At 42.4% G+C, this 26276-nt stretch overlaps 1 protein-coding gene and 1 long non-coding RNA gene across 20 annotated transcripts in view; one reads left to right on the top strand and one right to left on the bottom strand.

Annotated features, from left to right (window-relative positions):
* The window catches only part of DMD (dystrophin), a 1036503-nt gene extending 1022986 nt beyond the window's left edge, over nucleotides 1-13517 (top strand). For 10 of the 12 annotated variants that reach the window (XM_081197764.1, XM_081197771.1, XM_081197761.1 and 7 more), the window contains one exon: nucleotides 11638-13517. In XM_081197764.1, coding sequence (XP_081053890.1) covers nucleotides 11638-11735 — 98 coding nt within the window. In that variant the 3' untranslated portion in view covers nucleotides 11736-13517. Of the gene's footprint in view, nucleotides 1-7909; nucleotides 7942-11637 lie in introns of all 12 variants that reach the window. The other 2 variants (XM_081197769.1, XM_081197766.1) reach the window with 1 other exon arrangement.
* Nucleotides 1-26276, bottom strand: part of LOC308589031 — a 55425-nt gene that overhangs the window by 15144 nt on the left and 14005 nt on the right. For 2 of the 8 annotated variants that reach the window (XR_014009031.1, XR_014009034.1), the window contains one exon: nucleotides 2015-2059. The exons of 1 other annotated variant lie outside the window; for it this stretch is intronic. This is a non-coding gene — a long non-coding RNA (uncharacterized lncRNA). Of the gene's footprint in view, nucleotides 1-2014; nucleotides 2060-2804; nucleotides 2999-6027; nucleotides 6158-19865; nucleotides 19901-26276 lie in introns of all 8 variants that reach the window. 5 more of the 8 variants (XR_014009032.1, XR_014009035.1, XR_014009029.1 and 2 more) reach the window with 4 other exon arrangements.

The raw sequence follows: 26276 nt of genomic DNA, 5'->3' as shown, positions 1-26276 counted from the left end.
CAGGCAAATGTTCTAATGAAACACTGTGCTGTGTGTTAAATAGTGCATAGTTCTGTTTCAGCTGCCCTGAGTATTTTTTCTTGAGGATAGCATATCCAGTCTACCCTTTATGAAACCTCTTCTAAGTAGCACCATCTTGGTACAACAAACTCAGTGAATGGAGTGTTAATCTTATAGAACTGTGTTTCTCTGAAATTGTGGGGAAAGCAATTAATAGCTCAAATAACATTTTTATAATAAAGAAAAAGCTGTTTCAACCTGTTTCATTACCCTAAAAGAAAATACAGCAAAATAAACTGCCAAGTTTTTTGTGCTCTGCCATTCCTCGAATAGATCATAGGTTGGTCTAAAAGCTTAGAAATAGTATTCCCCCCCCAAAAAAAAAGATGAACATGAAACTAGTTGTCAGGCCCTAATTTCTCAGCTACTGTTGAATGGCTATGGTAAAAATGCTTTAAATAATCTTGCAGGAATAAAAGTAGAATGAAAATTGATATTTAACCAACTAAATGAAAGTGAGATCATTCTAGCGTTCCATGCACTCAGGTCATTTTAATGCATTGGGATGGCACAAAAAGTTTGAGGGTTGCCCCTTGAAATGTAAAATATTGGTAATATTCAAAGTGCAATGATTGATAATTAGTTTGACTGCAGTTGTTAACATTTTGCAATTGCTGAATGAGAATGAATATATTTATCAAGGTAGAAATTTATCAAATTAGGCATTCAACAATTTGGCCACCTGTGGGGTGATATATCTCTTTCCCCCAAGATTTCTGTTTAGCAGCAGCTATGAGACAAAATACTTCTCACCATGTAAGCAGATTCTACAAATAGGTTGTATGAGCAACACTAGTACTAAATGGTTTTCTCTCTATGCCTACTGAAAGGTAACTATTGTGGGCCCAAGCAAAGTGAAGCTGTGGGGTGGGGCATGCACAAACCAGTATTGGGATCAAGGCCACAACTTCTAGTGATTACAGATGTAAGCAGGTTTTGGTGTAGGCTTTGGGTGTGTATCCTGAAATCAATTAGCCCACCAACTGGTTGGTGAATAAGTGGGGGTTGACTGCTGTCACAGGTCATCCTCTGACATGCACCATATCCAGGAAACCCTTTGGGTTACCAGATGGAGATGCCTAGTCCCTTCAGCTCCTGAGATGGGTATCTGGACAAAAAGTTCCTCCCAGGCTCCCACGGCAATGGGCCTCCCCCACCAGGACTAAGGATGCAACCCAGTGCTTCCTCTGCTCAAAAGTTGTGATGATTGCTAAGAGGTAGGCAAAATCCACAGACAGGCCCAATTTGTCCACAAGGCAAATTCCTCCCTGGTCCCAAATACAGCAACCAAATTACTTCCACAGCAAGATCAAGCATGGGCATGCCTGCCTTACCACTAGTCAGCCCATTCAAACAATAAAACAAAGGCAGGGGGAATCCACTGAAGACTGCAGTGCCTCCAGCACCACACAGCTGGCTTTTATAGCCTCTGCGTGGAACAGAACTTGTGCTGATAGAATTATTACCATAAGGCTACGTTGAATTCCTCCCTAAGATTTCTAAAAACACACCCCTCTTAATCCACACAAAAGTACTTAAGGAGTGTGTGGCACAGGATAAGTGAGCAAAGTGGCCTGAGCAGAGTTCCAAGAGCCAGATAGGGCTGGGGGTTGTATTAAGCATGCATCTATGCCTGACCTAGGTGAACCCAAGTCAGACATTTCAAAGACATTTAGTACATCTGCCCAAGGTACACAACGGTAGCTGTCTGCATGGAATAGTTATTTCCATTTATATTCTTGCTGTGGATTCTGCCCTGCTGTACAACAGAGAGACCATTGTGTGCTTTCTTCCTACCTGTATATTTAGGTAGTGTGTATTTTCTCTCCCAACTGAAGCAATCTTATCTAATAGAGAATTTCATGTGAATACTATATATCCTCCTTGGAAATAGTTATATTAGGTTGAATATGGTACCCTGGAGTTCATGGAATGTTGGTGGTACTCAACTTACTTCAATTTTCACAGTGTATCAAGTGTTCTTGGGAAATCACCTCTGCTGAAAAGATAGAGGACAGTATTCAACTAAGTTTTACTTAGAGTAGACCCATTAAAATTAATGAACCTAAGTTAGTCACATTCATTAACTTCAGTACGCCTGAGTATACCTTAGCTGAATACTAAATAGAGATGTTAATGAAATGTATTGGTGTGAAGAACAGAAGCAAAGACACTATATTCTCCTGGACTACCTAATCACTTAAAAAAACTTCCTGCAAATGTGCAAGTTATACAAAACTCTTTTTCTGGCATTGTTGCTTAATGCAAAAATGAAGTAAAACACAGATGTTACATTCTCATTGTGTTGTTTGCCTGGATAATTCTGCAGCTAGTGAAAGAACTTGCTATGTATGCTAAGTAGGAAGCCAGCCAAGAATTCCCAGTATGATATGGAAATAAATCTCACTGGGGAAAGTATTCTCTAGGCTTTCCATTACAAATTAATTGGGAAATAATCTCTAATAGGTTCAACCTCAGGAAGGTATTATACTGATGATTAATTGATGCAGTTTAAATGTTAAGAGTTACACACTGATGGCATCACGTTTTCCTCCTCTCTATTCAACTATGTTTTTAGCCTTTCTTATAAAAGAAATTCTAAACCACAGAGCCTCTTGGGCTTGCCAATCAGAAGGTTGGCGGTTCGAATCCCCACAACGGGGTGAGCTCCCATTGTTCGGTCCCAGCTCCTGCCCACCTAGCAGTTCGAAAGCACGTCAAAGTGCAAGTAAATAAATAGGTACCACTCCAGCGGGAAGGTAAATGGCGTTTCCGTGCACTGCTCTGGTTTTGCCAGAAGTTGCTTAGTCATGCTGGTCACATGGCTCGGAAAAACTGTCTGCGGACAAACGTTGTCTCCCTCAGCCAGTAAAGCAAGATGAGTGCCGCAACCCCAGAGTCGTCCGTGACTGGACTTAACGGTCAGGGGTCCCTTTACCTTTATAAAAAGAAATAATGCCTTATGTAGACAAAGTTAGTGTATGTCTGACCTATGCAAACAGATATTTGGAGGGGGAAAATGCAGATGTCTATATAGTTTTTCTCTTGTTTTAACTTTTAAAACTGCAAAGAATAGCTGAAAGCTTAAACATTATAGAATGATCTCTGCACTTGCTGCAAAGCTGAAGGTTGGTGCTAAAAGTGGGAATTTCTACTGAGAATCTGATGATTGCTGTCCTTAAGGAATTTTCTTCCTCATAAACTGTACAGTCCCATTCACATTCTCTTCAGCATGCTGCTCAAAGCAAATTCATAGTAGCTGCAGCTGTTTTCCACAGCTGCTGTGCTAACTCAAAACAGATGTCAAAGCTAGAGGTCTGACATGGTGGAAATATAGTATTAAATACCACCTTAGTGGTTTATTAAAGCCTGCAAGATAATAGGTCACGAGTAAATTGCTTTCACACTACACTTGTGGACAAACTGCCAAGTCTGATGGGAGTTTTGTATGTATTTGATTGAGATCTTGTTCATTTTAGCAAAAGAATGACAATGAAATGTAATGTAAGCTGAACAATCGAATTTTTGACTAAGCTGTGAGGAATGTTTAAAAGAAATGGTGGTATCCAGTGCTTTTTTAAAAAAAAAAAAATGTTTACGGGTACTCTCATTTTCCTACTCACATTGAAATACTGCCCCACAATGAGGCCAAACTTAGATTCAGAAAATGTTTAGGGGTTATGCGTACCCCTGCACGCCCTCAAGAAAAAAAGCACTGGTGGTATCCTTAGAACAAAGTAGCTACTTCTTAGCCCCATTCCCAAGGAAATTAATGCTACTGGAGTTGTGTAGAAATCAATGGGGCTTAAGTGAGTCCTAACTAATGTAATAGGCATGACTAATGAGGATGTTGGCATATTCATGAGGATTTGGGGGGATCCTTCATTTTTAGCAGTGTCTCAGACATGTCTCCATATTAATTGTGAAAAATAATTTGTGTTATTCTTCTTGACTGTTACATCTATCCTATATGCTCTCCATATGTCAAGAGTAGAGTGACTATTGAAATGGTGATGACTTATTCAGCTGTGATTATTTCTAGCCTGCTTCACTATTTTATTTAATTATTTCATTTTTATGATGGTTGTGACAAGTAGTATGTGTGCATTTGATTTGGCTTTAATACGTTTTGTTTTTAATGTTATGTATTTTCCTGCTGGAAACATTTAGTAAAGAGCTGTTTAATTTATTCATGAAATTTATAATCAAAATGATTCAAATGGAAGATTGCTTATAAATTCCATCTGTACCACAGTTTCTGGACATAGGTGTCAAACTGCAATGACAGGGCAATTTAACCGAACAAAGAAAATTGCTAAGTGGAAATTAGGGCTGTGCGATTATTGACACATAATTGAAAACCAGTTTAAAGCCCAGATTGCAATAACCGTTTCATTATTTTTGACCTTGCAATACATCGCAAATACCCACTCAATGTCCACTGGGGTGCAAGCAGTTGCTGAAGTCCTTGCCTGCTGTCTATCGGAGTACTGAAAAAACATTTTACTGTCAAATAAAGGGCTGCTAGCCAGCTCTAAAGCAGCTTTGCACCCTGCAGTCCAGGGAAGAAGGAAAATGGAGTAGAATTGAAAAGGTAAAGATAAAGGACCCCTGACAGTTAAGTCCAGTCACGGACTCTGGGGTTGCGGTGCTCATCTCACTTTATTGGCCGAGGGAGCTGGCGTACAGCTTCCGGGTCATGTGGCCAGCATGACTAAGCCGCTTCTGGAGAACCAGAGCAACGCATGGAAACGCCGTTTACCTTCCCGCCGGGGCAGTACCTATTTATCTACTTGCACTTTGACGTGCTTTTGAACTGCTAGGTTGGCAGGAGCTGGGACTGAACAACGGGAGCTCACCCCGTTGCGAGGATTTGAACTGCCAATCGGCAAGCCCTAGGCTCAGTGGTTTAGACCACATCACCATCCACTTCCCTTGGAGTAGAATTAAGTAGAGCCAATTATAATCTGCTTTCTCTGTAGGCAGAGGGAGGTTGTTGGTTTCCCCCTAGGATCCTTATGTTTGTTCTGTTGAGCTAGGTATCTCCCTCTATCTCTCTCACCAAGCCCTTGTTGTGTTTCTCTCTCTCTCTACCTCCCTCCTCTGCCTTTTCTTTTTTCCTCTCCCTCCCTCTCTCTTGCAAGCCTTCTCCACCCATCCCGCCCCGTGGTTCCTTTTGTGCCACGATGCGGTGGGATTGTGGCTAGACAGTTGCGATGGAAGTTGTCCCAAGAGGGAACTGGAGAGGAGGAAGGAAGAAGCCAACACCCTCCTCATGGGCACAATGGAGGAAACTGTGGGTGTGCATCCGGTTCACCAGACCTTTCAGAGGGAGGTGGGGCGCGCACAATCAGCTGCATTTCCTGGCTGGGTTGGAACCTTGGCCAAAGCCTCTGTGCTGTGATCTTGTCTCTTGCTCCCCGCCCACCCTGCCCACCACTTGTTGATCTTCTATTTTTTACTTGCAATTGGAAATCTGCTTCTAGGAACAAACTGGGTTTGGGAAGAGTCAGCCTTGGAAATATTCCCCCCCCAAATTGCCTAGCTTACAACTTACATCTGAGTAGCCCCACTGGACTTCTTTGGAACACTTTCTTTCTCTCTCTCTCTTGCTGCTATTTCTTATGTTTTTGGTACATTCCTGTAGAGTTTTTAAAAGTTTGAGGGGGGTTTTTCTTCCAAAGAAAATGCAAGGAAGGAGAGTAGTGGTCTTGGCTAGGGCTGGGCAATGTATCGCCCCAAATCGGTTTGAAGTTCACATCCAAGAATTCAGCGCTCAGCTGCTTCTCTCTCCACACCTTATTTCCTCCTTCTATATTTCAGACATTGTGATATATTGGTATACGGTGATGTATCGCAATGTTGAAAACCAGATACAGTGGAACCTTGGTTGTCAAACGTAATCCGTTCCAGAAGATCATTCGACTTCCATTCGGCAAATTCCTTTTTTAAAATGGAGAAACGCACCTCAGAAGCTGTTCGACTCTGAGGCACATTCGAAAACGGAAGCATTCACTTCTGGGTTGTCGGCATTTGGCTTCTGAATTGTTCCACTTCCAAAGCGGTCAACAACCAAGGTTCCACTGCATTGCCCAGCCTTAGTGGAAAGATATACCGTATTTTGCGCCCCATAAGACGCTCCGGCCCATAAGACGCACCTAGTTTTTTGGGGGGGGAAATAAAGAAAAAAAAATTTATTTCCCCCCCAGGTGCGGGGCTGGAAGAACCAGGTCGGGGAACAGTGGGAAGGCACGCTCTGCCTCCCCGCTGTCCCCCGAGCTTGTGGGGCTGGCGATGGGGAGAAGTGCACCAGTCCCGCGATGGCAGGCAGCTCTGTGCCGCCATCCCGAGCGGGGCGGGACTTAGCGCCCCGCTGTGATGGCGGCGTAGACCTGCCTGCGGTCCCGCGACGGCAGGCAGATCTCTGCCGCCATCCCGAGCGGGGCGGGACTTAGCGCACCGCTCGGGATGGCGGCGTAGACCTGCCTGCAGTCCCGCGACGGCAGGCAGATCTCTGCCGCCATCCCGAGCGGGGCGGGACTTAGCGCACCGCTCGGGATGGCGGCGTAGACCTGCCTGCGGTCCCGCGACGGCAGGCAGATCTCTGCCGCCATCCCGAGCGGGGCGGGACTTAGCGCACCGCTCGGGATGGCGGCGTAGACCTGCCTGCAGTCCCGCGACGGCAGGCAGATCTCTGCCGCCATCCCGAGCGGGGCGGGACTTAGCGCCCCGCTCGGGATGGCGGCGCAGAGCTGCGCTGGTCCCAGGAGCGCAGGCAGCTCTGCAGGGCCACCGGGAGCGGGGCGGAGCTTCTCCCCCGGCTCCCGGTGGCCGGGCAGAGCTGCGCTGGTCCCAGGAGCGCAGGCAGCTCTGCAGGGCCACCGGGAGCGGGGCGGAGCTTCTCCCCCGGCTCCCGGTGGCCGGGCAGAGCTGCGCTGGTCCCAGGAGCGCAGGCAGCTCTGCAGGGCCACCGGGAGCGGGGCGGAGCTTCTCCCCAGGCTCCCGGTGGCCGGGCAGAGCTGCGCTGGTCCCGGGATTGCAGGCAGCTCTGCGCAACCCTCGGAGCCGGTCTCCCGAGGGTTGCGCAGAGCTTCCTGAAGCCTGGAGAGCGAGAGGGGTCGGTACGCACCGACCCCCCTCGCTCTCTAGGCTTCAGCGAAAGCCTGCATTCGCCCCATAAGACGCAGGCACATTTCCCCTTCATTTTTGGAGGGGAAAAAGTGCGTCTTATGGGGCGAAAAATACGGTAGAGAAATTTGTCTGTCTACTGCATTGAATCACCTCTCCCCTTCCTTTACAAGAAATACTATACAATATTAATGGCTCAACAACCTATTATGTAGTCTGCATATTATTATTTTACAACAGTGAACTAACGGCGTGTGAAATGTTTTAAGCTAAGATCACATTCTTTGTGCATATTATTCTCAGTCTTAATTTGGTATTGAAAAAGTTTTATTGTTTTTCGGTATGTAACAGTGCTAAGGTGGATCACTCTTAATAATAAATCAAGTACTATCACAGGTTCTTCTGTGGGTAATAAAATATTTTAGAACAAAGGATGATGACTGATCAACACATACTGAGCAAATCTATTCCAATCTATTATTTTTCTTCCAGTAAATTTATTATCTCAGGCTCTCTGCATTTTCATCAGAAGATATGGATTTTTATTACTTTACATTGATGACCTACAAGGGACATTTTATGCATCTTTATGCACTGTAGTCTTTTGGCTTATTTAAAAAAACAATGCTCTGAATTCAGCTCCAGAATAAACACTGAAGTATTTCTGTATTTGTGTTTTTCCCTTTTTCTTTCTGATACCAAACTACTTCTGTTACTAAAGGAAGAAATGCCTCTGGAAAGCCAGTGAGAGAGGTTAGTGTGTCTGATGCCTACTGCAATAGCTTCTTGTTGGCTGCATCCTCTTTTTTTGTCTGGCGTTTGTGGCGCAGCATGTGTGTTGCTAGGTACATTTAACAGTTGTGGTCTAATATGCAATGCCTCTCAACATTCAGTTGACATCAGAATTGGAAGGAATGCTTTTTTCTGTTAGGCCCTTCAAAAGGACATTTACTTGGCAAAGGGAATAAAGATGAAAATGTTGCCATAAAATCTTTATGGTTCGTAAGGTGTGAAGTTATCATTTGGCTTTAGATTAAAGTCTGAGACCATCTTAAATTCTTGGCTACAATACAGGTTAGAATTATTGTATTTAAAGGAAAAGAAGTGGTTGTGATATATAAGCGATATAAATAAAATATTCCTTTGGTTTGCAAGTTCAGCATTACACCAAACAGAATGTCAATAACATCCTATGCTGTTTAAGGCAGTACAGGATATGAAAACCAATGTGAACAAAATCCTGCATTTTCATGTGGGAGAGACAGAGTAATGGCACTAGGCAACCCTTTATCTCATTTTGAATCCTACAACTGCAATTACTTCACAGGCTGGTTATATATGGAGCTAAAGTTAATTGTTTTAATGATACAAAGACACAGAAAAAGTTTGTATGCTCTGGGATTGAGGAGCAGAGAGAATGATAGATTTTTTTCACCTTCTATAAAGTACAACTGAACTGAAAATAGTTCATTTATTATCTTAAAAGCATTTTCAGATGCATTTGAATGTTAAACTGTTATCCAAACAATGTATGTGGTGGAAGATGAACAGCCTTACAAAAGACTACAACATTCAGAAATTCACTTGCAACTATAGTTGTCTTGAATCTACGCTAGACAAATATGAAGCCAATTTCTCTTGTATAGGAATCTAGCATTTTAAAATTTGTCCCCATTTATGTAGGTGTTTATTTATTTGCCACATTTTTACCCTATACTCTTCAGCCCAAAATGCCTCCAGAACAGCTTACATACAACCAAAACAAGACAATCTCTACCTCCAGGCTTGCACTCTAAAAAATTACAGTACTCAAGCAAAAGGGGACAGGGAGGAAAAATCAAAATCAAAACTTGGGCACCAACCATCTTATAATGACCAGCCGTCACAGTTCAGGGTCAGGAGATGCCTGATGAAGCTTGCCTCTCCCATCTAATGCTGAAGCTGTGGTCTGAAACATCTGGAGGACACCTGCTTGGCAAAGTGTGCTGTATGCAGTGCACAGCTGTGTCTGATGGCAGTCATTCCATCAACTGGGAAACCCATAATGATTAAGCTGCCATATTACCTGTGAGGAGGTGGGGCAAAATGTAACTTAACTGCCACATTACAAATTTGGGGAAGGGAGGGGGGTCATCTAATGATACACAACTGTTAGCCAGCCCCAGATTAAGATATCAACACTGTGGGCTCCCTCAAAGCAAAGTACTGTACAAGAAAGACAGTGTCCTCCCATGACGAGAGAGGGAACTATACGGCAAATTACTGCTACCCCCCAGAAATGATACCTTTACTTTGATGTTCTGCTGTATATAAGCATATAAATATGTGACATTTCTTCTGTTTAAACAAAAAGGTTTTTTAAAAAACATCTGATCTTGTGTATTTACTTTTTTTAAACAAAATATTTTTTGTGCTTTCAGCACCTTATATATGTATTGGGGATGGGGAAACAACATCTTTCACACACTGTGAGACCTTATTACAGGCAACTCCCAGTTTAGGCACATCTTAATGATGTGCAATCGCATGCGCGCACACACACAGTGCCAAACCTGGAAGTAGCCCCAAAACATCACAAAAAGGGACCGAGCAGGCTTACACATGGAACTCCCACGCAAAACAAGAATTGCCTGTACATGTAAAGGTGCCAGGTTAACAGTCTAAGGCAAAAGTTCTTGAGTTGTTCAGTTCTCTGCTTAAAGAGGCTAGTTTCTACCTTCTTTTGTAAAAATGACTATCACTTTTACTCTAATCTATTCCATCAATATTCTAAGGATCATTTATGCTGCTTTGCCAGGGTAGATGAACCATTACAGTATAGTGGAGGGTCCAATCACATAGGAGCTCTCAATTTGAAGCAGCCTCCACAGGATGGCCATAACCTGTAGACTAGCTCTGCACCATCGCCTTCAGAGACACAAACAATTAAGCACCACTTTCAATCCTGTGGCCCACTAGTTGTTCTTTGTTGATTATGGCGACAGCTGTCAGCACCATCACCTTCCATGCAAACATTCCTGAATGCTGAGAACATTATCAGTGGCTCTTCTCTAGTTACCAGCATCTCTACAGGTAAATCACATAGTGGCAAGGGTCCTTTATGGTTAAGTCTGCCAGGTACAAAATTTGTTTTCTTTTCGGAGGTGGAAAAAGATCTGATTTGTCCAAAGCTCTTTATAGTTCAGTTTTATTTTGTTTAAATGCTAATGTGTTACCTGCATATGTCATAATAGCTTAATTCAGTTTTTGCTTTATTATTGCTTTATTTCTGTTGCATTAAATCTTTGTTTTTAGACCCTTTGAGAGAAGTAAAGATTCCATCCCAAATCCTAACTCATTCAAGAAGTGACTATGTCTGAACATGACCCATCTCAAAGAGCTGCAAGCAGAACACTGCAGAAGGCTGTCATAGCCCATCCTGAATGTTGGGAACAGAAGGACAGTACAAAAGAGTGCTGCTCTTCTTGTGTTGCCCATTTAGCAGTAAACCAGCAGAACAAAAGCATTCTTAGAAAAACAGAGGATTTCTGTTGGCCTTGTAGTCATTCCCATTTTGGGCAGGACACCAACGTGGTCTGAAAACCAAGATTGGAAGAACTGCAGAGATACACACTGATTAAAGAAAATATTGCTCTAAGTTGCTGTACACCTACCCATTTTATGCCTGCTATCTTTGCAGTGTGATGACTTGCATATTATCAAGATACATTTTTGTTAGGAATGGATTCAGATAAGTTACAACCTAGCTAAAAAGCAAACATTCCATCAAATGGGATTTCTTAACAACATAAATCATGAAAAGAGTATTACTGCAGTGCTGCCAACAATAGCTAATGTAACCTGGCACATCCAGCTTTTCTTGCCTCCTTGATAATAGAGTTCATGCAACTAGCTTCCTTTCATTGGCAACAGTATTTTAAAAGATTCAGTGAATTTATGTAGGTTGGTTTAACTCTTCAATTTGGTCTCCAATGGAGGTTTCATCCAGGACCTTACTCTCATTAACATCAATTAGCGCTTTGGCAAGTTCCCTAGTCAAGCTGTTTGGGTTGATTATGATTGATCAGGTTAGCTGTTATTCACTTTAATTGATTCATTTGCAACCACTTGTGTAGCAAAGTCTTTCACATGCACATTTAATTTTGCAGTTTTTGCCAAGGGTTTTCATGCATGTGCCTTTGAAATTGATTTGCTATGTCTGTCATTTAAGAATTTAGTGTGGTGCTGGCTAAAAAGCTCTGCAGGTTTCACACAGCTTTGCTAGTGGTTCTGCAAATATATATATGTATATGACTAATAATTGACACTTGTCCTTGCATGGAAGTGTGTATCATTTTATATTAAGGTACCTAACTCACTTTTCTTTTAAGTATGTGTGGCAATCTTCAAAAGCACTTGCAGTACACCAAGGACAGCTTCATCTGTGAAATCTTTTCCTTTGTTTTACAGGCCACAATGTAGGCAGCCTTTTCCACATGGCAGATGACTTGGGCCGAGCAATGGAAACGTTAGTGACCATGATGACCGACAACAAGGTGTTAGAATAGCAAGATGTGTTTTACAACTTCAGGCGTACCCGCATGGTTTTTATAATATTCATATGACAAAAGGATTAGACTGTAAGAGTTTACATGAAAACAAATTATATTTTTGTGAAGGGTAGTGGTACTATACTGTAGATTTCAGTAGTTTCTTAAGTCTGTTATTGTTTTGTTAACAATGGCAGGTTTTACACGTCTATGCAATTGTACAAAAAAATTATAAGAAAACTACATGTAAAATCTTGATAGCTAAATAACTTGCCATTTCTTTATATGGAACGCATTTTGGGTTGTTTAAAAAAAATTTATAACCGTTATAAAGAAAGATTGTAAACAAAGTGTGCTTTATAAAAAAAAAAGTTTATATAAATCCCTATAAAAAAACAAAAAAAGAGGCAGTGCATTTGTTTAGCATCATTTGAGCTCTGTAATTGTATCAGACATAATTCATGTTCTGTGTTCTTTTCCTTATGAATCAAAGAGAGAATTTCTGAAACACCAAAACTATTAACATACATTTCTCATTGTTTTGCGTCTGACTAGCACTGGCTTAAAAAAATAATATTGTCCTGAACTTCCAGTAGAGGTAGCTTTTCTACCTCCTTCCAAGTAGAAATTAAGTCTTACAGGAATTTATCCAGCTAGTTGGCAATAATATGAAAGAGCACATTACATGACAAATGCTATCTTCAGAGCTTGCAACAATAAAAAAGACAAATTGAATCAGTATTCTCTGCTCCTGCTGTTTCCTCCACTTCTATGAACCCGAATGTTGTTAGTAAACACAAAATAGGAATTGCCTCACCGGATTATACCTTTGGACTTTATCATCCGGTATTCTGTCTCTGACACTGGCCAGCACCTTAATGCTTCAAAGCAGAAGTCTTGATTTGCTTTTATACCCTGTGATTGCCACCTTTAGTGATATACCCTGCATCTTTGTGGATTTGTTGTTTTTTTTTGAGGGGTGTGTGTGTTGAGAACTTGAATACAAATAGTGACCGACCTGTGATCTGCTTCCATCCTGAAAGTTTGATTACTCATATTATTAATATTTAATTTTAATTGTTATAGTAGCAGTATTTTTAAGCATTGAGAATTGCCTAGTCTCTTAAAAACAAAATGGTCACTAGAGATCTGCCTTGCAGCAAATTCCAAGGAGCCACAACATTTCAATTAAACAGGAAATAGCATGGAGCAATTATATCAGCTTCAGTTCTATCAACAGTTAAAAGTAGCCACACTGCTTCATGGGAGGCTGGTCATCCAAGACAATAGCCGGTAATTTTGTTCCTCCCTAGGTCTTTCTACAAATAATACCGCACAATTAACAATGACTCAGGAGAGGGATAACAGAAAATAGATGTTACATAACAGCTCCTCAGGTTTACTACTATAAAATTTTGAGGTGCTGTTAACAAAAGCTTTACCATTTCATTCCCTTCCCTTCCGCCAGCCTTTAATTCCACTGTCTGAAAACAGAATTTCATCAATCTAATCTACATTAATACTTTGCAAGAGTAAATCTGTTACCTCTTCTTGTACGAAGTGTAATTAAACTTGGGGAAAAATATTTTATTTTTAATGCTAGTTAACATTAAACATGGGTAGTCATGTTATTTCTACCTCACTTTGGTTTTGTGGTGTTCCTGACAATTACATACAGAAGATATTACATCATCACCACTTGTCCATTGTGTGAACAGGTCTTATCATCTTAACAACAAGAAGTTTAAAAATGTAATAACTTGCAAAAGAAGCCCCAAACGTACATTTTAAAACTATTTTTTAAAGAACTTTGGATGCAATCTATCCTGGTGTGAGCACAGTGCCCACACACAGAGGTCTAAGAGCCCTGTTGCTACCACCGGTCTCCCTCAACCATGATTGTGAATGGAAGTTTGTCGGCACCAAGCTCTCCATCTTGCCCAGGGATATGTTTTTCCAAAAGGATGCATGCTGAGGGGAGGGGCCATTACCTCATGAGCAGGCACTTGACCCATACTAGGCTGGATTGTACCATTATTCATCAATAAGCATCCTGCATATTCTCATAGGAAAGTGCAGAATCTATGGGGTGGGGTTTGTTCATTTATGCCTTTAAGTTGAAAGTTCTCTTTAGACATTTGGAAACTAATAAAGAGTGCACGGTTGTTTTCATCAGGGTTTTCATTTTCCCCCCTTCATAGACATTAGTTTTGAAGTGAGTCTGTCAAAAGTATTTAAAGACTTTAAGAGCTTTATTGCTGCTTTTTAAGCATTTCTTTGGGAATATTTCATGTTCCTTATATCCACAAACTATTAAACTGTAATACATTTATCAGTGTAACTGACTAACTAACTAACTAACTATCATTTGGCATGTTATACCATTGTTATCCAGTACTGGTTTATTACTTTGGTATCATAATCTATTGTGTTCTAACATCTACACTGTAACATTTACTACTTATTTTTATAAACTTCAGTTTTACTGCATTTTTCACAACATATCAAATTTCACCAAATATATGCCTTACTTATTGTATTATATACTGCTTTACTGTGTATATCAATAAAGCACGCAATTATGTTATAAAAATAAGTGTGGGGCATTTTTACTGATTGTCCAGCATTTAACTTGTGGCTCTTTTTCTCAGACTGGCTTTATAGATTTCAGCTGGGCAGAATGCCACCTTATCCATTCTTGAATTCACGTCTTTCTACAGTGCTATTAAATATCCTGCAGTTAAAGGCTTTGTGGCCAAAAGCCAAACGGTAGTGCCTGGGAGGGGAGGGGTTAAGGATGCTTTGATGTCTTTTCCTTTTTCTTTTTCACAACAGTTGGTTTATAAGCTATAAGGACATAAACCTCATATCAGAAAGCTATTTAATGAAAACTGCCTGGTTTGGATGTAAACAAGATTCAGTTCAAGCCATGAATACTTTCCTTCTGTGAAGCACTCCTTAAAATTCATATCACTAGAACTGCTTCTGCTTTCATCCATCTCGCCTCATAATTTTCACCTCTCAAGCAGACATTCTTGAAAGTTTACATACAGGTGTTGCTGCATTCTCAGACAAGACATATTTCAGCTCCTTTCCAAACAAACTCAAGGATGGCTTTGCTTAGCACTTGATTGCGAGAAACTGGGAGCAACTTTTCCCCTCCTTGGGGTTGGAACACTAAAGATCACACATTGAAAATAGTCCAACTATTATCATTTTTTCAAAAATTCCTTCACAGTACAGTATAGTAATCCAAAGGCAACAAGCAAAAATATACTCCTGCTCAATTTATTTATAAATTGGAACAATGTAGGCAATTTAAAAAAATGGATTTGTTCTCAAGGTTGCTCAGAATTGTGTTGATAGTAGAGTTTAGACACACATATAAAGTGAAATAACAAGTGCTAGCCCTGTTCTCGACTAATGCACAGTGGCCACATTCCTTCTATTTGTGCATACAGCCAGCCTATGAAGGAGCTCTACGTCGGTACATCAGTTTGTATACACAGAATATAAGTATTTTAAACAAATAAAACAATCTGACAGCAACTCTTCGAGGTCTCAAGCAGAGGCTTTTTACAGCACCTGCTGTAAGAATATAATAATACAAGAACCACTCTTCAACAACAGACTAAAGTTCCAGATCTAGTCCCACTGTCTTCACAATGGCTAGTCACAAGCCTATGTTTAAAACAGGGCACAAAAGCACTAGTACTTTCCTCTTTGTGATTCTCAGCAACTGTTAATCCTCAATCTAATCTGAGTAAAGATTCCAGGAGTGAACCGGGGCCCTCTGCAAGCAATGCTCTATCACTGAGCTACGATCCCTCCCATTGCATTTTTTTAGAGCCCTCTTCTCCCTGCTGCCATGGGCTTGTGCAGCGTTTGGACATGAGCCCCCACACAGTCAAAGCGAGAATGAAGCCCTAGATGCCCCTAGACTAACAAGATTGGTAATGCAATTACCTCGCCATTGTGAACAGCAACAAAAATATTGGCAGAGCCGCTGACTCACAGTCCATATACATCTGCATCTGGTTTTACAATGTCTCTGTTGCACTGAGCAGATTTAAGAATCACTGTGTGATACATATTATCAAAAAGAAATATTGCTTCAATCGGCTGCACATATACGAACACATGAAGTATCATACATCTGAATGTCTTAAAATAAACACTATGTACTAGTCTCCAAACAGTGATTCGTTGGTTATGCCACTGCAGAAGGAGAAATACACATAATCCACACCAGGTATAGAGGAATGTGGTTTTTTAAGTGATACATAAAAATGATTTAAGGAACAATAACAAGATTTCTAGTTTTGGTCCTTCTACCTTTTTAAAATGGAAGGGTGAATCTGTGGCAACTCAGCATAAGTTTCTGCAACTAGAAAAGCTATTCTATTGGCATATGTGGATAAAGTATTTTTGGACACAGCATATAGTTAAACTGAAATTCCCTACCACAAGGCATTGTGGTGGTCATCGACTTGGAGTTTAGAATGTCTTTAAAAGGAATTAGGCAAATTCGTGGAGAATACGACTATCAATGGCTACAGGCCACAATGGCTATGTTCTACCTCCACTAACAGAGGCATTATGCCTCTGAATACCAGGTGCCAGGTATCATAAGCAAAGAGAGTTCTGCAGCCCTCAGCTTCTGCTTGCAGGCTTCCCACAGGCATCTAGCTGGTGACTGTGAGACCAGGATATTGAACCACATACTGACAGGGTTCCACTTATAGGTATGATAGCTTTTCATAACCTATGCTTTTCTGTTGGATAAATGCTTTAAAAATATTAAAAGTTGCAAAACCAAATAAATGGTACCCAAAATATATTTATTGCTTTAAGTCTTTTGTTATTGATTCTGGATATAGAATGCTGGCAGTCACAGCACATGCTAACAGACGAACATCCATACTGGCAACAAAATAGTCTGTAGGTGGACAAAATGCTTCCTTTTCATCACTTCTATCAAGATGTTACAAGGTTTATACTTTAATTTTCCCATGGACACATTGGTGGAGATGACATGTAACAAACCCTTCCATTAATCTTGCATGCAAAAAAGAAGAAAGTTCTCATCAAAATAAGACAAAACCTCTTTGTTTGGTGAATGAGGTACTGCGCCAAAGCAGACTGTGGAAGAGGAAAATCATTCCTAGAATGAGCTTTTGATTTTTTTAATAGCAAGGCAAGCTTTGTATGATTGATCGTCAGATTGTACCATATCATAATGATAAGATACATTATCCTTAAATCACTTAGCTTCAGACTAGGCCTTTGTGAGACCCAGCAACTTAAAAGATTCTGATGGGAGACCAGAAAGGAAGGTAACATTTGGATAACTGTTATTGGGAATCCTTATATGGACCTCCATATCTTGGAAATGCAGGTATGTTTTAATTAAATTTGATTGCTAAATGCTGAGTGGGCTTGGGATGTTACTGGGAGTTTTTTAGGGTGGGGGTGGGCTTGAACCAAATAAGGTATGAGGCTGCAAAGCAGAATTCCAAACATAAACAAAAGGAACACCATGAAAATAATAGAGCTAGTAGCAAACAAGCCTGGTCAGTGACAGTCTCAACCAAGTGGTCAGAGTAGCAGCAGATTCTTTATCACTTAGGAACAGAGAACAGCATAGCACTACCTAAGACCCATCAAAAAGTGTGGAAGAGCAAAGGCTTTTTCAAGAAAAAGGGAGATATGCAGCCACAATGAAGCTAGATAGGAAAATGTCCCATAGCCTAAACAATGAAGAGAAACATAAGAAAGATAAGGGCTGAATCTAGACATATATAATAAAACACTGTGAAAATGCATTTTAAAAAACATTTAAATATATATACAGTGGTACCTCTGGTTACGAACACTTCTGGTTACGAGCTCTGCTAACCCAGAAGGAGCTGCTCCTGGTTGCAAACTTTGCCCCAGGATGCAAACAGAAATCGTGCACCAGAGGGGTGCGCACAGCGGGAGACCCCATTAGCAAAAGTGCACCCCAAGATAAGAACGGTTTCAGCTTAAGGACGGACCTCCGTAACGCATTAAGTTCGTAACCAGAGTAAGGTAGAGGTAAAGGGACCCCTGACCATTAGGTCCAGTCGTGACCGACTCTGGAGTTGCGGCACTCATCTCGCTTTATTGGCCAAGGGAGCCGGCGTTTGTCCGCAGACAGCTTCGGGGTCATGTGGCCAGCATGACTAAGCCGCTTCTGGCGAACCAGAGCAGCACACGGAAACGCAGTTTACCTTCCCACTGGAGCGGTACCTATTTATCTACTTGCACTTTGACATGCTTTCAAACTGCTAGGTTGGCAGGAGCTGGGACTGAGCAACGGGAGCTCACCCCATCGCGGGGATTCGAACCGCCGACCTTCTGATCAGCAAGTCCTAGGCTCTGTGGCTTAACCCACAGCGCCACCCGCGTCCCTTCGTAACCAGAGTACCACTGTATTGAATTTCCCATTAGCTCACCAGCACCGTCTTGTATAATGCACTTAAAACATATTTGCAGCTATACAGCTGTCCCAAGTTCTGAATGTGTATTTTAAGCGAGGCCACTGGGATCCACCAGTTTGTGCTAGTTACAAAATGACAGCTTAGAGAGAAAGAGAAGAGCCAGAGGGAGAAGGGTAGGTAACAATATGGTGGGTCAAGGAAAGAGCTCAGTGGTTTAAGGGACAGCATGAGCAGAAAGTATTTTGAATAGTTACAAGCTACCCCCCCCCCGCCACCTGGCACTGTCATCTAAATATGATCAGCCTAATACAAAACAAACCACAACATTCAAATGCAGTTATTGCTTTGCGCTTCTGACACAAACACATAGCTCTTGCCAAAGTGGTAAACCTCTGTCTGGGCTATAGGAAACTGCTCACTGCTCCATTTCTCACTCTACTCAAACAAAATATCCTATAGCCAAAAGGTTAGATGTCAGAAAGAATGTTATCCTCTACATCTTATTTTCAATGTGAAGGGAATTTTTGTAGGGAGATGCATTCAATTATTTGAGCCCCCATGTGTTTTCTGAAGAAAAACAGCCCAAACACAAGACTTTGGGAAATCAAAGAGGATAAGCAATAGTTTGAGTGTGAGAAAGAGGCAGGAAGTGCTTCTTACTTAGACGAGTGGCAACATCCTAGTCGTCATGTATAGAATTGAAGTTCCACTGGGTCCAGAGGGACTGGGAGATATCTGTTAGCAATGCATCCTTAGTGAAATCGTCTAAGACAGCCTGTGACATGTACCATTTTTTAAAAAAATGTTGGTGATAAACAAAATGATCTTATTACTAATGCAATTATGGAGCCACAGAAATCAGTTCACATATAAGTAAATAAATGTAGGTATAAGGGAGCAGATTTAAAACAACAATCTATTCTTAAACAACATTTAGCTTTCCATGTGCCTGCTAGCAGCATGGAAATTAGAAATCTTCTCCTGCTTTATCTTGTATTTCTGGATGGATTCTAGTTCCTACACATACTTCAAGGCAGAGTTATGGATTGATCTTAAAACCCTGTAAAATTGTATCCTAAGCTACACAGCTGGATAAATGTCAGACATTAACAACACTCTCTTCCTTGGAGAAAGTGGCTATCTTAATGGCTGTTTCCATGGGTACCAGAGAAGCAAATGATAATAATATCAAGACAGATAAAGCAGGAAAGGATAGCCTGTGATAACTCTATTTCAGGTTCCAATACAGCTTCAAATTAACTGCCATCAGTAATTCAGAGAAGAGATCATATGGTGTACAAGACTTAAAATACATCACAAAAAGTAGTCCTATTAAAACATGGCTGTTCTGAGCCATTTATTTGCGCATGACATATATTCCCTTTTATAATGGCACAAACGAGGTTGTGGTATTTCTGAATTTGCTGTGTGACTGAACTGCACACATTTCTCCCAGGATGTTTGCTAACTTTATCTTTATATGTGTTTTTTAGCCTCCTGGCAAAAGCTCTTGGTTTCCCAGGGTTACAGATTACTTGCTCAGCTTTAACACACAGAGAAAAACAGAAATCATATTTCTTCCCAATTAGATTCCCTGTATGACAACAGAATGTGCCAGTGTCCACTGTGGCATTACAAGCTGGGGAAACCTCGTGAGTCAGAATAATGAACGCAAAGAACTGACCTGCTTTGACTTTTGTTCCCAAAACAGAAGGATGACTGCAAGGAGAAAGAGATTGCTTAAAGGTGTGATGTCAATCTAATACACAATTTTCAACTGTTCAGAGGCACAAAGGTGTGCTTTAGACAAAACGAATGCGTATGTAGCACAGTGACTCTTTAAAACTATGCCCTGGAAAACTGACATTTCCACATCCACCAAGGTACAATCCTAGCATGCGTCCTTGACTAACACATGAAACAGGGTGGTTTGAGAGTAAGGATAAAATAGCTAATATTTTGAAATTGACAACATCCTTTACCTAAGATTTTGTCTGTCATAGTCTCCTATGAACACTTTGGCAACTGGCACAATTAACAGAACTTCCTTGTTCCCTTTATACACCATCTATTAAGATCACAAAAGAAAGAGTTATAGGAACAGCTGTTCTTTTGGGTTGAAAGGGGGAGAGAAAGAGAAAGAGAGAGAGAAAGGATGGCCCAAAGAAGAACTGGAATGGATTCTAACAGCAATGCTTCCTGCTGCAAGGTATACTGACTTACGGTGAAAAACATTAAGTTGACATAACCTCAGTTGGAACAAGGTGGAGAGGTGGCGAAGCAGCACCAACAATTTATTTAGAATACAAAGGTCATGCACACAAGACATAATCATTAATCTCACCAGCTCTTTTGGCTTGGGTTTTGCAAAATGCCCCTAAGCAAACTCAAGTCAAGAATGGTATAGCAGCAATATTATACCAGGTTTGGGGAATGAGGTAGGACAACATTTCAATATTTGAGGTGGAGGAGAATTTCAACAGAGAAAGACATGGTTCACAGCAAGGTTGATATATAGGAAATACTCAGGATTGTGTCATCTTAATATAAAGCAATTTAAGAGCCTTTGTTGTGGTTCTTTTATTTATATCCCATAAATTCTAGAGCAAAAATAGCAAAAATAAGTCAAGCAAGTTGACACATGCACACACACACTTTTAAAGTAACAGGATTTGTGCCTTGGGACCATGGTCACAGGTCCATTAATTTTGGGTGTAAACATATATAAACAATTATGCTGGGGCTTATAGGGGCTGCAGACCAAAATATCATTTACAACATCTTCTAAAACACAATAAACCAGCAAAAATCAATAAAGATAGTTTACAACCATAACAAGGCAGGAAACTAGGAGCAATCTTACATCTATTTCATAGATAAATATACCACACATCAAATAAGTCAGCCGATGTTTGGATTTGAACTACTGATATGCATCAACATTTTGTTGTGACACTCAGCCATGTTTTGCTGTTTTGTTTAGTGTTACTAACACCAAACAGCTAGTGCTATAGTGTGGAAGAATGGCAAGTTAGCTTCTTGGGGTAGTTACCTATTGGCATTTAAAACAGAAGATGTGTGCCACCTTGTGGTTAGCAATTATAATAAAAATGAGAAAATGGGCTTTTTGACACTATAATGACAATCTGAGGCATTTTGTGCAATGACATTGTGCATACAAAAAGGGCTTGTGCTTTCAAACACAAGGTCTTTCAAACTCAGTTATTGTCTATTAATCCAATGCTGTATAGGATGGGTGATGTTGTCCATGCTGTTTTGGAAATTTTAATTGGAATGAAGCTGAATCATAGGATAAAAGAGAGCATAAATTAGCAACTATTTATCATGTGGCAGTTTGGCACTTTTTACATACAACTTGATACACTGTGAATGGCTAATATGGGGGAGCCTTATACTTGATATTACCCCAAATTTTTCACACACATGGCAGGAAAAACAATTTTAATCATACTTTCTTTAATTTCAATGACCAAGCGAATCTGTGGCAATAAAACTTCCACTTGTCAAGTTGGTCATCTGTATTAGGCCTCTGTAACATCCTGCTAAGCAGTGGGGGACATTTTTACCATATATCCAGAAAACTGAGGAAGTGGAGACAAGATCAACATCTCACCAGTTATTCAGGAGATAAATATGGAAACTTTACTATAAATTGTAGCACATACCTACAGTATGTACGCCCTGAATTTCTGCATTTAAAAAGACACTCAATATGGCTAGCAAATTGCGGCAAACTTGGCAGGATGAGAAAAACAACACACTGGCCTGGTTCACATAAAACATTAAACAGTTGTTTAAAACAAGTGTGCCACTCAGGAGAGGAAGCAAGTCAGAGTCTGAGAAATTAATGTTTTAGTGGGCATAATCTGCAATCAACAGCTAGAAGATCTGGTATCTGCCCTGCCTAGTTCCAACCCTGTCCAGGTAAACTGAGGGCAGATCTGCACCATCACACAGGCTGCTACTGCTGTTACTGCAACCACCATTCAATATTGGTGAGATATCCATACTGAGAATGGGTTTGTTAGTCAGTCAGATATAGCGACAATAATTCATCTTAGTAAAAAAAGTGTTCCCTGAATAGTTGTTGCAGAGAGAGAGAAGCACACCTACAAAAAGCACAAAAGGAATAAAAACCTAGAGTAGCCATTATTAGATAGATTTGCAAGAGATTCCCTGTTCAAGTAAAGCCCTTTGTTGCATACCCTTCTATTTCCATCACTTGTAAAGTTTACAGTAGCTGGATTATCGCTCCACATAAACTGCCATGTGTTATCATGCCACATATCCAAGGCTTACTTAAGATTGCCATCTTTTTTTCTGGCAAGATTCCTTCACCTTTAACAGGAAAATGCCAAATATAAATTCAGATAGTGAGGGTTTTCTTAGAATAGAGATGTACAGATGTAGTGATAGGAAGCTTTATCAGTCAAATTTCATTTTCTGTGTTTAACACAGCTGTTTTAAGTGCAGAGAAGCTGGGCCACAAAGAGGATCGTAACCCTATGCATGACAACATCTATCAGTGGCTGAATCACACACAGAGAGACTTTTTAAAAGACTTTTTAAAAAATCCTGGCTTTTAAAAATAGGTCATGAAGATAGGTCATAAATCATGATAAAATAGTAAAAATACATAGATGTATGCCAAATAGTTCACATGTTGTCTTGGTTTGCAGAGACTCACTATGACACAGCTGGATAATCTGTTTTAAGAGGGATTATATTATGTGGTATTGTGCCTCCTCATTGACAAAAGCACAAGATGTTCTTTGGCTTTTGTACAAGCCATAGTAGCGTCCTGATAAGAAAAGCACAGAAGCCCAGAAACCTACAAAGGACACATTTTCCCCCAGCCACATGTACAGTCATACCTTGGAAGTCGAATGGAATCCGTTCCAGAAGTCCATTCGACTTCCAAAACATTCGGAAGCCGTGGAAGCCCTGTCAGACATTCAGCTTCCAAAAATAGTTCACAAGCCAAAACGTTCAAGAACAAAGCTGTTCAAAAACCAAGGTATGGCTGTATAGTGTTTTTACACATGTCAAGTCTACTGAAGGCAAGTAAGTGGGGCCACTGGGAGTGAGTGATTCACTGATATGTTCACTGTACATGCCATATCACAACAGTACTGTCCTGCTGCTTCCTAAGATCAGGAGAGTGCCTCTCTATGTCAACATAGTTGATGGCAAACTTAAGAGAACAAGCTTACAAAACTTGAGAGAGAGAATACCTTTAACACTTGTTGACCACAAATAGAGTTTGTTAATTTGGTTTATTTTTATAGATATCCTTACATATTCTTCCAAGCATGGTCTGAAAATGTAGCTCTAAAAGATGTACAGTGGTACCCCGCAAGACGAATGCCTCGCAAGACGGAAAACCCGCAAGACGAAAGGGTTTTCTGTTTTGGAGGCGCTTCGCAAGACGAATTTCCCTATGGGCTTGCATCGCAAGACGAAAGCCCATAGGGAAATGCTGGCGGTCGGGAGCAAAGACTTTCGCCCACAGCCGGCCTTCAGAAGAGGACCTCTTCTGAAGGCCGGCGGGGGGCAAAAGTCTTTGCTCCCCCCCCTGCCTTCCCCCCGCCTGCCCCGGCGATCTTAAAATGCTGGCCCGGGGAGATCTTAAAATGCTGGCCCGGGGAGATCTTAAAATGCTGGGGGTCGGGAGCGAAGCGCTGCCGACCCCCAGCATTTTAAAATCTCCCCGTGTCCCGGGGAGATCTTAAAATGCTGGGGGTCGGGAGCGAAGCGCTGCCGACCCCCAGCATTTTAAAATCTCCCCCTGTCCCGGGGAGATTTTAAAATGCTGGGGGTCGGGAGCGTTCGCTGCCGACCCCCAGCATTTTAAAACGCTGTTCCGAAGCGGGGGGCGGGAACATCTGCCCCAGCCGCCCCACTTCGGAACGCTGTTCTCAAGGGGGGCGGGGGGCGGGAACAGCTGCCCCATCTGCCCCACTTCGGAAAGCTGTTCCGAAGTGGGGAGGGGGGGCGGGAACAGCTGCCCCATCCGCCCCACTTCGGAACGGTGTTCCGAAGGGGGGCGGGGGGGCGGGAACAGCTGCCCCATCCGCCCCCCTTCGGAAAGCTGTTCCGAAGGGGGGAGGGGGGCGGGAACAGCTGCCCCATCCGCCCCACTTCGGAACGGTGTTCCGAAGGGGGGAGGGGGGGCGGGAACAGCTGCCCCATCCGCCCCCCTTCGGAACGGTGTTCCGAAGGGGGGAGGGGGCGGGAACAGCTGCCCCATCCGCCCCACTTCGGAACGCTGTTCCGAAGGGGGGAGGGGGGCGGGAACAGCTGCCCCATCCGCCCCACTTTGGAAAGCTGTTCCGAAGTGGGGAGGGGGGGCGGGAACAGCTGCCCCATCCGCCCCACTTCGGAACGGTGTTCCAAAGGGGGGAGGGGGGCGGGAACAGCTGCCCCATCCGCCCCCCTTCGGAACAGTGTTCCGAAGGGGGGAGGGGGGGCGGGAACAGCTGCCCCATCCGCCCCATTTCGGAACGCTGTTCCGAAGGGGGGAGGGGGGCGGGAACAGCTGCCCCATCCGCCCCACTTCGGAAAGCTGTTCCGAAGTGGGGAGGGGGGCGGGAACAGCTGCCCCATCCGCCCCCCTTCGGAACGGTGTTCCGAAGGGGGGAGGGGGGCGGGAACAGCTGCCCCATCCGCCCCACTTCGGAACGCTGTTCCGAATGGGGGAGGGGGGGCGGGAACAGCTGCCCCATCCGCCCCACTTCGGAACGCTGTTCCGAAGTGGGGAGGGGGGGCGGGGACACCTGCCCCAGCCGCCCCACTTCGGAAAGCTGTTCCGAAGTGGGGCGGGGGGGCGGGGACACCTGCCCCAGCCGCCCCACTTCGGAAAGCTGTTCCGAAGTGGGGCGGGGGGGCGGGGACACCTGCCCCAGCCGCCCCACTTCGGAAAGCTGTTCCGAAGTGGGGCGGGGGGCGGGAACACCTTCTGAAGGCGGGCAGGGGGCGAAAGTCTTTGTCCCCCCTGCCTGCCTTCCCAGGGGCTTTTAAATCGCCCCGGAGAGCGGAGAAGTCCTCCGCTGTCCGGGGCGATTTTAAAATGCCGCCCGCCAGCATTTTAAGATCGCCCCGGACAGCGGAGAAGTCCTCCGCTGTCCCAGGGTTTTTTAAAATGCTGGGGGTGGGAAGAAAAGCCCTTGTCCCCCCCCCAGCCTTCAGAAGAGGTCCGGGGACAGACTGTCCCCGGACCTGGTCTGAAGTCGGTTTCCCTAGGAACGCATTAATTGATTTTCAATGCATTCCTATGGGAAACCGTGCATCGCAAGACGAAAAAACCGCAAGACGAAGAGACTTGCGGAACGAATTAATTTCGTCTTGCGAGGCACCACTGTAATAAAAAAATAAAATGTTAAATTGTAAAAAGAAGTCATCATTTAGGAAATGATACTCTGTGCTCCATTTCCAGTTGAGAATCAATTTTACATAGTGCCCCTTATCTGCATTATGGTTGTTTCAGAATCCAGCATTCTTAACATATCTAAAGATAATCCATTGTAATCAAGCTAATTAGCAAAATGACAGATGAATTCACCCACCTACTGTGTTGCTGTCTATGCCCTGAATAACCTGTCCTTTCTTCACATCTTTGTTCAAGACCTATCACACAGAACACCTTCCCTTAACCTTCCCAATTCTCCTCTCCCCATCCTCAGTATTCATTCATTGCCTAACCTCTCCCTGTTTCCCTATCTTGTCCTACTATAGCTTGTTATTCTATTACAGGTTGCAGATAAAGCTCCCCTCACCTAAAGCATACTTTTTTTGATTGGGAAAAAAATAACTGGGACATCACAAATATGCAAAAGACTCAACATCCAACTCATTATTTTTCATTGCCTTGGTTACATTCCTGAGACAGTAATTTAATAAAAGGGGGCAACAGGAATCATCAAGCAATCATTTCCACTATTAGTGGTAGGTTATTCATTATGCACACACTCTTTTTGCAAGATCCTTAAATCAGCAAGGCTTCTTAATTAGGGACTTGAAAATTTTCATCTGCAATAACCAAGGACTTGACCTCTGAATTACCCAGTGACCATCA

This window comes from Podarcis bocagei (genome assembly GCF_964188305.1).
Source record: "Podarcis bocagei genome assembly, chromosome: 6".
Lineage (NCBI taxonomy): Eukaryota > Metazoa > Chordata > Lepidosauria > Squamata > Lacertidae > Podarcis > Podarcis bocagei.
Note: the sequence above shows the minus strand (reverse complement) of the source record. Positions and strands in the feature narration are given on the sequence as shown.